Source organism: Ctenopharyngodon idella, chromosome 5, assembly GCF_019924925.1.
Source record: "Ctenopharyngodon idella isolate HZGC_01 chromosome 5, HZGC01, whole genome shotgun sequence".
NCBI classification, from domain to species: Eukaryota; Metazoa; Chordata; class Actinopteri; order Cypriniformes; family Xenocyprididae; genus Ctenopharyngodon; species Ctenopharyngodon idella.
The window spans coordinates 34950846-34962553 of record NC_067224.1 but is presented as its reverse complement, the minus strand read 5'-3'; the positions used below and the strand labels follow the sequence as shown (position 1 = coordinate 34962553).

General features: G+C 38.6%; 1 protein-coding gene across 18 annotated transcripts in view; it reads left to right on the top strand.

Annotated features, from left to right (window-relative positions):
- Positions 1–11708, top strand: part of fbrsl1 (fibrosin-like 1) — a 312510-nt gene that overhangs the window by 69470 nt on the left and 231332 nt on the right. For all 18 annotated transcript variants that reach the window (XM_051894129.1, XM_051894127.1, XM_051894130.1 and 15 more), the window contains exon 2: positions 4893–5090. In XM_051894129.1, coding sequence (XP_051750089.1) covers positions 4893–5090 — 198 coding nt within the window. The remainder of the gene's footprint in view (positions 1–4892; positions 5091–11708) is intronic.

Here is an 11708-nt window from a genome sequence, read left to right as displayed (position 1 = left end):
AAATGGCTGCAATATAACAAAGAGTGAAAAATTTAAGGGGGTCTGAATACTTTCCGTACCCACTGTATGTATAAGTTTGTTGTCATTTTTGCAGTTTCCACAAAAATATTAAGCAGCACAACTGTTGTCAACATTGATAATAATAAGAAAGGATTCTTGAGCACCAAATCAGCACATTAGAATGATTTCTGAAGGATCATGCAATACTGAAGACTGGACTAATGATGCTGAAAATTCAGTTTTGCCTTCAAAGATATAAACTACATTTTAAATTATATTAAAATAGAAAATAGTTATATTAAATTGCAATAATATTTCACAATATTCCTGTTTTTACATTTTTTTTTTTTTTTAATCACATAAATGCAGCCTTGGTGAATATATTTAATTAAATGGAAAATCAACAAAATAAGACATAAGACATAAGAGCAAGTGGTAAAGTGGTCTATATAACTTGCATCTCTGTGTACAGGTGCTGGTCATATAATTAGAATATCATCAAAAAGTTGATTTATTTCACTAATTCCATTCAAAAAGTGAAACTTGTATATTATATTCATTCATTACACGCAGACTGATATATTTCAAATGTTTATTTCTTTTAATTTTGATGATTATAACTGACAACTAAGGAAAATCCCAAATTCAGTATCTCAGAAAATTAGAATATTGTGAAAAGGTTCAATATTGAAGACACCTGGTGCCACACTCTAATCAGCTAATTAACTCAAAACACCTGCAAAGGCCTTTAAATGGTCTCTCAGTCTAGTTCTGTAGGCTACACAATCATGGGGAAGACTGCTGACTTGACAGTTGTCCAAAAGACGACCATTGACACCTTGCACAAGGAGGGCAAGACACAAAAGGTCATTGCAAAAGAGGCTGGCTGTTCACAGAGCTCTGTGTCCAAGCACATTAATAGAGAGGCGAAGGGAAGGAAAAGATGTGATAGAAAAAAAGTGTACAAGCAATAGGGATAACCGCACCCTGGAGAGGATTGTGAAACAAAACCCATTCAAAAATGTGTGGGAGATTCACAAAGAGTGGACTGCAGCTGGAGTCAGTGCTTCAAGAACTACTACGCACAGACGTATGCAAGACATGGGTTTCAGCTGTCGCATTCTTTGTGTCAAGCCACTCTTGAACAACAGACAGCGTCAGAAGTGTCTCGCCTGGGCTAAAGACAAAAAGGACTGGATTGCTGCTGAGTGGTCCAAAGTTATGTTCTCTGATGAAAGTAAATTTTGCATTTCCTTTGGAAATCAAGGTCCCAGAGTCTGGAGGAAGAGAGGAGAGGCACACAATCCACATTGCTTGAGGTCTAGTGTAAAGTTTCCACGGTCAGTGATGGTTTGGGGTGCCATGTCATCTGCTGGTGTTGGTCCACTGTGTTTTCTGAGGTCCAAGGTCAACGTAGCCGTATACCAGGAAGTTTTAGAGCACTTCATGCTTCCTGCTGCTGACCAACTTTATGGAGATGCAGATTTCATTTTCCAACAGGACTTGGCACCTGCACACAGTGCCAAAGCTACCAGTACCTGGTTTAAGGACCATGGTACCCCTGTTCTTAATTGGCCAGCAAACTCACCTGACCTTAACCCCATAGAAAATCTATGGGGTATTGTGAAGAGGAAGATGCGATATGCCAGACCCAACAATGCAGAAGAGCTGGAGGCCACTATCAGAGCAACCTGGGCTCTTATAACACCTGAGCAGTGCCACAGACTGATCGACTCCATGCCACGCCGCATTGCTGCAGTAATTCAGGCAAAAGGAGCCCCAACTAAGTATTGAGTGCTGTACATGCTCATACTTTTCATGTTCATACTTTTCAGTTGGCCAAGATTTCTAAAAATCCTTTCTTTGTATTGGTCTTAAGTAATACTCTAATTTTCTGAGATACTGAATTTGGGATTTTCCTTAGTTGTCAGTTATAATCATCAAAATTAAAAGAAATAAACATTTGAAATATATCAGTCTATGTGTAATGAATGAATATAATATACAAGTTTCACTTTTTGAATGGAATTAGTGAAATAAATCAACTTTTTGATGATATTCTAATTATATGACCAGCACCTGTAGATGACACAGTTTTCATTTTGCGGTTGAACTATCCCTTTAAGCCACCACCATCAAATTCTCAAATCAGCTAAAACTGTTATTGAAAGACCTGAACACACGTTCTGTCTATGATTGTCTTCTCTTTTATTCAGAGGAAGCCACTGTGTCATTTGATCAATATTTAATCTCTTTCACTTCTCCTGCTGTGGCTGCTAAAAGGCAGATCAGGTTAACTCCTCTGAACTATTGATATCTATTCTTTTGGACCAACTTCTTCATTATTCCTCAAGCTTAAATCTCCCTTTTTTAAATATATGTCCTCTGTTTTCATTTCCTTTGTAGTGTAAATCTCTGCTCATTTCAAGTCTTTGAGACGAACTTTGTAGATTGCCTTATCACACTCACTTAACTTGGATTTGTTTTTTGTTTTGTTGCATTCTGTTGCATTCAGTAGTGGACAAAGAGAAATAGCGGATAGTGAGAGTCAGCTGAGTAACCACAGACTTCCTGCAGTGGTGAGGTTATGTTGCCAGATATTCTGGGTTGCCAGATTTTAGGACATGCTTCTTGACCAGATTCAGGTGGTTTAGATGAGTATGGTGGAATGGAATAAACACTCTTTCCCTCTCCCATCAAATCTCAGTGTTTATGTTATTTTATTTCATTTTTATTTATTTATTTATTCTGCTCTCTGAGGCTTTGTGGTCTGTTGTAATTTACTCCACATGACCCAGCATTTGCCAGCGATTCGAAATACCAAAATCTTTCCAGATGCTGTAAGATTTTCTTTGGTGTTGTTGTGTTGTATTTTCACCCCTGGCCTTCTTTGTTTTTGAAAGATGAGTGTGTAAACAGCGTGGTGGGTTTCTTAACTGAAGCTTTTTATTTGCCTTGTTTCAGCTGTCTTTGAAAGTTTTTTTACTCATGCAATTAGGAGAAAATCTAGTTTGCTGTTACATTGCCAGAAAAGTAACAGCACAAAATCCTCACCATGACCATTAGCATTGAGTGCAAACATGACAAACCAAACTGTACAAAAACACTTATGATAGTTATTTTTCCTCATAATTTAAAGAAGATTATTTCTAAGTAAATAATAAGTTTGGCATCAATGGCCTCAATTCTCATGTGTAAATAACAGCCCTGTTTACCACAATATAAACCGGTTAACACATTTCAAAACACAGTATACAGTATATACTGTTATGCCACACCACCCTGCTCTAAGCTTCCCATTTCAGGTTTTATGTCCTCTAGATGTCCTGAGTTTGATGGGTCATTGATGAAGGAGACTGTAAAAAGGCTTGATTGAATTGCATGTCCTGGTGGATATTACACTATACAGAGGCAGAGATAAGGACAGAAGTGCTACAGCATGTTCTAGTTATCTATAAGAATAAATCATTCATACCTTTTGTTTAGGTTTGGATATGTTACGTGAATGAAGATAATTTCAATTTCTATTTGTTATACACATTAACCCCCAAAAATCTAATATAACAAAACAATACAAAAGAATAAAATGTTCAGACTATTTTTAGTGAAAATTCATATCATGTCTGATTCTGAATTTTCAACTGAGTGTGTACAGTACATACACTTATCTTACTCCAATTATACCTAATTTCATTATAAATTAATTTTTGAAATCTTGCAGTGCTTTTTGACTGTGCAAATAGACCTTTATTTTTGTGAATTAAACACGTTTGTCTAAATGTGTGTAGCTGCAGTTAATTTAAACAGGCACGGTCATGTTTACAAAGCAGTACATTTTTTGCCATTTGTTTTCTTGCCAAGTTTTTCTTGTAATCACAATAATTGAGTAGAATGGTATCAGACTTGCTGGCATAATCACCCTGTGATTGTCATGAAGAAACATGAAACAGATGCAGGGTTATGCAAACTTCAGCTTTTCCTTTACCTCCTCTTCTTCCTTCCATTCCCTTTAATTTCTAATTCCTCTTCCACTCCTTTCCATTCTCTTTCTCCCTTTTTTTTTTTCTTCATTTCCTCTTCTTTTTTCCATTTCCTCTGCTCTTAATCTTCCACTTTCTCTCCTCGTACTCAATCTCTTTCCTTACCTTTCCTTACCTTTCCTTTCCTTTCCGCTCCTTTCCTTTCCGCTCCTTTCCTTACCTTACCTTTCCTTTCCACTCCTTTCCTTTCCTTTCCTTTCCGCTCCTTTCCTTTCCGCTATTTTCCTTTCCGCTATTTTCCTTTCCGCTCCTTTCCTTCCCGCTTCTTTCCTTTCCGCTCCTTTCCTTCCCGCTTCTTTCCTTTCTGCTCCTTTCCGCTTCTTTCCTTTCCTTTCCTTTCTGCTCCTTTCCGCTTCTTTCCGCTCCTTTCTGCTCCTTTCTGCTCCTTTCCTTTCCTTTCCTTTCCTTTCCTTTCCTTTCCTTTCCTTTCCTTTCCTTTCCTTTCCTTTCCTTTCCTTTCCTTTCCTTTCCTTTCCTTTCCTTTCTGCTCTTTTCCACTCCTTTCCTTTCTGCTCCTTTTCCACTCCTTTCCTTTCTCCACCTTCCCTTTCTGCTCTTTTCCTTTTCTTTCCTATATGCTTCTTTCCTTTATGCTCCTCATGCTCCTCTTCTTTACACACCTTTACGCACCTTTCCTTTTTCGCTATTTTCCTTTCTTCCCTTTTCCGTTTTATTTTCCCTTCTTCCCTTTTCCGTTTTATTTTCCCTTCCTCCTCTTAAAAGGTATTCGACGTTGCTGTGCATATACATGTTTTGCAGTAGTCAAACTGATATCACTACCTTAACATCTCTCATTTGCAGAGCAAGTGGATAACCTCTCTCTTTTTCTCCTGTTCCTTTTCCCCCTTTCAGAATAAGAATGTTTCGGTTAAACTGGAAAAGAAGAAATGGGAGGATATTGTAGTTAAACGACAGAAGGAGGCCGAGGAGAGTGTAACCCCTGACATGGACGAAAATGGGTTCTGCAATCTGGCCACCAGCGTGGGGCGAGACCAAGAGCGGGTGAAAGATCGTCTGCTGAAGAACACATACTCCAAGAAGAGCAAACGAGTGAGTCTGTCATTTCTTTCTGCAGGCTAAATGATAGCTTGACGGACAAGAGCAGCGGAGCGTGAAACCCGTGTGATCTTATACCTGTTCCTGAGTGTTGACTGCTTTGACCGGTGTTGACCGGATTAATGTGGCCGTTGCAGTTATTACTGAATGCCTGCTGTTTCTGGAAGGGCTCAGTGAGGTGTGTGCATATGAATGTGACAGCAGTACATCAGCAGCTGACAGATTACTGGTCTAGAGCTGTGGTTAAGCCGCACAGCGTGCTGTTAATGACGAAGAAGAACAAATATAACCATCTCTCGCTTCCTGTATCTATTTTCTCTCCCTCCTTTGTTTTGGCTTATTTGTAGCTTTTCTTGATAGTGATAGTGCAGACAGAGCAGGAAGGGGTGGGTTAAAGTGGGGAGAATGGGATTGGTAAATGTCACAAGTCAGATTTGAACTCAAGTTGCCTACATGAGCACCATGGCTCATCAGTTTAGTTACGTGAATGTATCTATCATTCTATCTGTCTTTCTGTTTGTTGTTCTGTCTGTCTCTCTATCCTTCGGTCATTCTATGTTTTTCTATCATTCTCCCATTCTTATACTTCTGTCTAATGTTTTGTCTATCTGTCTATCTATCTGTCTGTCTGTCTCTGTCGTTCTATCTGTCTATCTGTCTGTCTGTCGGTCTAATGTTTTGTCTCACTGTCGGTCTGTCATTCTATCTGTCTGTCAATATCTATCTGTCTGTCATTCTGTCTATCTGTCTTGTCTGTCTATCTGTCGTTCTGTCTGTCTAATGTTTTGTCTGTCTGTCTGTCTATCTGTCTTGTCGTTCTATCTGTCAGTCTATCTGTCATTCTGTCTGTCTAATGTTTTGTCTGTGTGTCTAATGTTTTGTCCGTCTGTATCTGTCTGTCTGTCTGTCTGTCTGTTTTGTCTGTCTGTCATTCTATCGGTCTGTCTGTCATTCTATCTATTTGTCTGTCTGTCTGTCTGTCTGTCTGTCTGTCTGTTGGTCTGTCGTTCTATCTGTCTGTCTGTCTATCTCTCTATCTGTTTGTCTGTCAGTCGTTCTATCTGTCAGTCTCGTTCTGTCTGTCTGTCATTCTATCTATCTGTATCTGTCTGTCTGTCGGTCTAATGTTTTGTCTCACTGTCGGTCTGTCATTCTATCTGTCTGTCTATATCTATCTGTCTGTCATTCTGTCTATCTGTCTGTCATTCTGTCTATCTGTCTTGTCGGTCTATCTGTCGGTCTATCTGTCTGTCTAATGTTTTGTCTGTCTGTCATTCTATCGGTCGGTCTGTCTGTCTGTCTGTTGGTCTGTCAGTCGTTCTATCTGTCAGTCTGTGTTCTGTCTGTCGGTCATTCTATTTATCTGTCATTCTGTCATTCTATCTGTCTGTCTCACTATTGTTCTTTCTGTACTTCTGTCTATTTTTCTATGTTCTATCTATGTATGTATCATTATGTTTATCATTCAATCAGTCTTCCTTTTTAACTTTGTCTATTATTCTATCTGTCTGTTTGTAGTTCAGTCATTCTGTCTCTCTAGCTATCATTCTGTCTGTCTGTCTTTCGAAATGGCAGTGACAAACTTTCTGAAAGTGTAGTTATAATGATTGCTACACCCCTGGTGTTCATGGCTAGGTCCTAACTCCAATCCATGATCTTCTTTTCTTCTTTACTGTCTGTCTTCTGTCGCTCATACTGAGTTTTCTAAGAGGACAGCTTTCTGACACCATGAGGAGAGATAGAATATTATCAGGCCAGAGTTGAAGCGAAATGGACAGACAGAGCACGGTTCATCCTGCGTCTGTCACTTGCCACCTCCCAGAGGCATCTGATTACCCTCCCCTGAAGACTTCTCCATCACTGTAGCCCAATGCATATAAAGCAGCTTCTCTCCAGATGGGATCTCTTTCTGATCACGGGCCTTTGTGCATTCGCTCGCACTGGCACGGTGTTTAAATGCAGGGTGTTCTAGTCCGCGTGGGCGTCTATCAGACCCTCATACACCCGCTGGCAGCTCCGTTTCCCTCTCTGATCAGAAATAATGGGGAAAAAAGAAAACCACTTTCATATCGCTGTAATTGCAAAGCGGAAGGCTCTCCACAAAGCAGCCATCTGGACGGGGAGAGACTGTGAATGCGCATGGGCCGCTGTTGTGTGTGTGTTTATATTTGCTAGCTGGAGAGATGCAGAGAGACACACACAGCATGTCTCTGATCAGCGTGTCGGGCCTTTTGATGCACAGCTCGGCTTGATTTCTGCCTCTGAACAGCCCGTGATCACACTTAAAGGCAGATTCATCAAAGCATTTAAGCGTGAACTCTTTTTTTTTCACGCATGCAACTCATAATGAGTGAGTGGAATGTGTTCAATGATTCAGCTAGTCATATGTTTGCTTTTTTCTTAAGTCTCCGTGCAGTGCTGCATGTACTATTTCACACTATCCCACATGACCTAAATTAAGTTATTGACCACATCCTCCACTAGTCAGCCATTGTTAACAATGTTGTTGTTTTTTTTAACAATTTTTTTTTTTTTTTTTTTTTTTTTTTTTTTTTTGTGCGTGTGTGTGTAATTTGTATTTTATTTAAATTAATACATTAATAAACTAATTGTATTTTTCCTATAAATGAAAAAAAAAAAATAGATTTTGGTTAATTTATAGTAATTATAATTAGCTTTTATAAAAACAGTAAAGTTTATTGTAAGTGTTGTGTGTGTGCGCGCTTGTAGATGATTTATACAAATTTGATTTTATACAAAAATGACTTGGGTATTACACTGGTATCACATTGTAAACATGGTTGATGAGGACATTTCCTGAGACCTCATATTTAAAATGGCTTAAAAAAACATACTAAACAACGTTTTATTAAAAATGTAAAAAGTTTTCTGTGATGGGTAGGTTTAGGGGTAGGGTTAGGGGATATAATATTCAGTTTGTATAGTATAAAAATCATTATGTTTCTGGAAAGTCCCCATAAAAAATGAAAAGAACTCAATGTGTGTGTGGTCCAGATAAACCCTATGTTGTGGGGACAAAAGAAAAAGTCCCCAAATGGATGGCAATACAAGAAATCTTTGATCTTTTGGGGAAATTCTTTGGTCCCCATGAGGAAAACACCTTATAAATCATACTAAAATGTAAAAATGCGGAAAGTTTTTTGTGAGGGTTGTGTTTGGGGTTAGGGGATAGAGTATACAGTGTGTACAGTAAAGAGGGAAAAAAAAATAATAATCTTGGTCTATGCAAAGTCCCCATAAAACATGGAAACCCAACGACGTGTGTGTGAATGTTGTTAGATTGTGTGTTCAACACACACTTGTTTGTTAGTGGTGATTGGTCTGTTGGTGAGTTGCCGAATGTCATTGTCCCCTGCAGCATCAGTATTAAATCTAGCACTGACTGCGTCATACCGCTCTGGGAGAGATAGAGAGAGAGAGAAGAGCGATTGCATGGTTTTTCATGATGAGCTCATGTAACTCAAGGGAATCTCTTCCTTTCTGCTTTCATGGCTGAAACTCCATTGTGTGAAATTAAACTCATAGCTGATCCAGTAACTGTCATGCTCTCTGATGTGCTTTGATGAGGCTGGCTTCAGGTTATCGCCCTTCAGGGCAGATCACCCACAGCAGTGCTGAGGGGCAGGACACAGCTCGCAGAGGAAATCACATGAAATAGAGACATCTTAGTCAAATATCTCTCATATGTATGCGGTATTGTGGGGTAGTGTAACCTGTTGGTTGAGGATCTAGGCAGCTAACAGAATAGATGTAGGTCACTACAAGTGAGCTACAAAGTATTGCCATTGTGCCTTAGACACTTAACCTCAAGTTATTCTGTACTCCCTGTAATTACTAGAAGCTTCTGCTTGAGTTACAAAAGCATCAGCTAAAGGGCAAATCAGATCAGATATAACCTTGAATGCACTAACTTTACACAGTCTTCTTAAAGCTTAAATATGCTATTTTCTCTCCTGACGCAGCTTAATAGGCATAAACAACTATAGGTATGCCATTTGTTGGTTGATTCCTTCAGGGAAAACACTCCAACTCTGTGGCTCTATCAAAACATTACTGTCCCGACCAGCTTGACATTGTAAAATTGGCTGGACTAACCAAAAGAAAATTTGAGGCAGGACTATATACTGGCCAACCAATTGCAGATGTTATTCTTGTAGGTCTGTTTTGATTAAACTAATGGCATAGAAATTGCACACCTCAGCTCTAATACCACTGAATTAGCTGAACTTTTTCCCCCTCAGGCCGTGTTATTAAGAAAGTGACGACAAAACGTCATATTCTTAATGAGTTTTTTTTTTTTTTAATTATTATTATTATTTTTTTTTTTTTAAATTTTCTAGTTAAAATCTAAAAAGCCAATTAAACTAGATGTGTTTACTGGAGAAGCATCGCTGCATAAGATATTTTCAGAGATTGTATCTTTTAATTCAATTTTTATTTCCTCTTTCTGCACTGGCAGATTTTTTGTTGTAAGTATAAACAAGCTAAAGTGAAAATATTTACCAGAGCAGTAAGACAAAATAGTACAAAAGATACTATGGTTTCCAAGTAAGAAGAAGAAAAAAAAAAACTCATATAAAAATCTTAAATGTTAGTTTATCGAGCATATTAGGCCATAAACAGTTTAATGCCCGGTTCAGACTACACGATTTTAGCCCGATTTTGCCACAATTTGCTTTACGTAGGGTGTCGTGGTGATTTGTAAACGACAATGGGTGTCGAGACGCAAGATTGGATCGTTTCAGCTCGTGTAGTATGTCATAGTGGATGACAACCGATGCCGCGTCTGCAGTGCAGTCACGACGTCACGACAGAAAGACTAGCATGTTTAACTTTTTTCTCAGTCGTCCACGACAAGTTCTGTCACATGTGTGAGACTGGCCAATAGAAGCACAGAAGCGCCTTCCTACATGCTTTCAAATATGCCAAAACGAAAGAGAGACAATGGCATTGTTCCTGCTAGGTGTAATTTACAATGAAGGAAATGTTTGTGGAGCTATGGCAACAATACTCCTGCTTTTATGATGTTTCCTCGAGGGACTAAGTTACCGCGACAGTGAAAAAAGGTAAATAAAACATATGTTACCTCGGTTCTCTTTGGAGGAAATCCAGATATCCATGCAACCCAGATATGTGTCCACTTTTGGGCTTTTCTGACAACAAAACAGACCAAGACACGCTGCTAGCAATTGTCTATAGTCACGCCTTCTCGATGACAGCACGCACGTGGCTAAAGACAGCATGCAATGAATGGTCGGGTAGCAATGTGTAGTCTGACATATTTCTTGTCCACAACACGACAAGATTTTAGGAGTCAAAATCGTATAATCTTGCACAGTGACTATCGTGACCAACAAAAATATTGTGTAGTCTGAACCTGGCATAAGATAATCTGTTATATCAGATATCAGATTTGCTGATAGTGTGATTTATTTCGATTTATTTAATCTATTTTCTGTAGGTAGCATTATCAGAACATTAATTGTGGTAATACTTGCCAGGCAAATAGTGTTTAGTTTTGTGAATGAGATGTAATCTGTGTTTGCACTGTAAAAAAAAGATTACTCAATTTAAATACAGACTGATAACAGTAAATTGGATTGCAGGGGGTTAGCGCATAAGACTACAAACAAACAAACTATTTTGATAACCTCAGGCATTTTTTTCAGCCCTGGGTTCATTGATTTTTCATATAGATGTTGAATAGTTATCTTTTTTTTTATTTAATTTAATTTCCAGACTATATTCAGACATATACAGACTGTCTCCTTTTAAACGTTAATGAAATTAGTCGTCGCGCACATCCCTGATTTCCAGCTTGTTGTGATCTAAGGCTGAAAGAAATATAAATTAACACTGAGTTGAGGCCTCTCAAAACTATAAAGAGAAACACACAGCAGGCCTACTTCATTTGAGTTGTAAGGATCCTTGATTCACTGCATATTAGTTAACAGAACATCACATACCAGAATATGCACAGAAAATCAAGAATAACCTTGAATGCACTCTCAGCAATGTTCAGCTTCCATTTTTGGAACACTTTTTTTTTTTTTTTTTTTTTTTTTTTTGTACCAGGTTGATTAGATCTTTCTCATGGATTGCTTACTCAAGGCATTTCTGGCCTTTTAAGCTGAAATTGGTTCAATATTGCACAGCCCCTTGTACAATTTATGCCCTACAGAATGTGACACATTCTTCAAACGCTCACTTTGTCTAATAGCAGCTGAGAGACTGAAAGGGCGAGCTGTAATTTCACCCAGGCTCAGATGTCTGACGATAGGGATTTGCCCAGCGCAGCACTTGCAAGGTTGTGAATTAGCTGCCCGGCCTTTATTCAACAGCCAGAAAACTATGACGGATAGAGTATGAAAAGGAGAAGTCTGCATATTTGAATAGTGGACATTGCTCATTCTGATGTGATGATTTCTTCTAGTTATGCAACAATAAAACAAGCACTGAGAAAAGCAGAAGACAGAAGTGTGAAAAAGTCTGTTTCATTTTATCTGTAGTAAATCTAGAGGTTAGAGTTGGCATGTTGAGTGGACTCTTGTTCTGACAGCTTTACATTTGGTTTCTTTTAGCAGTTTTGAT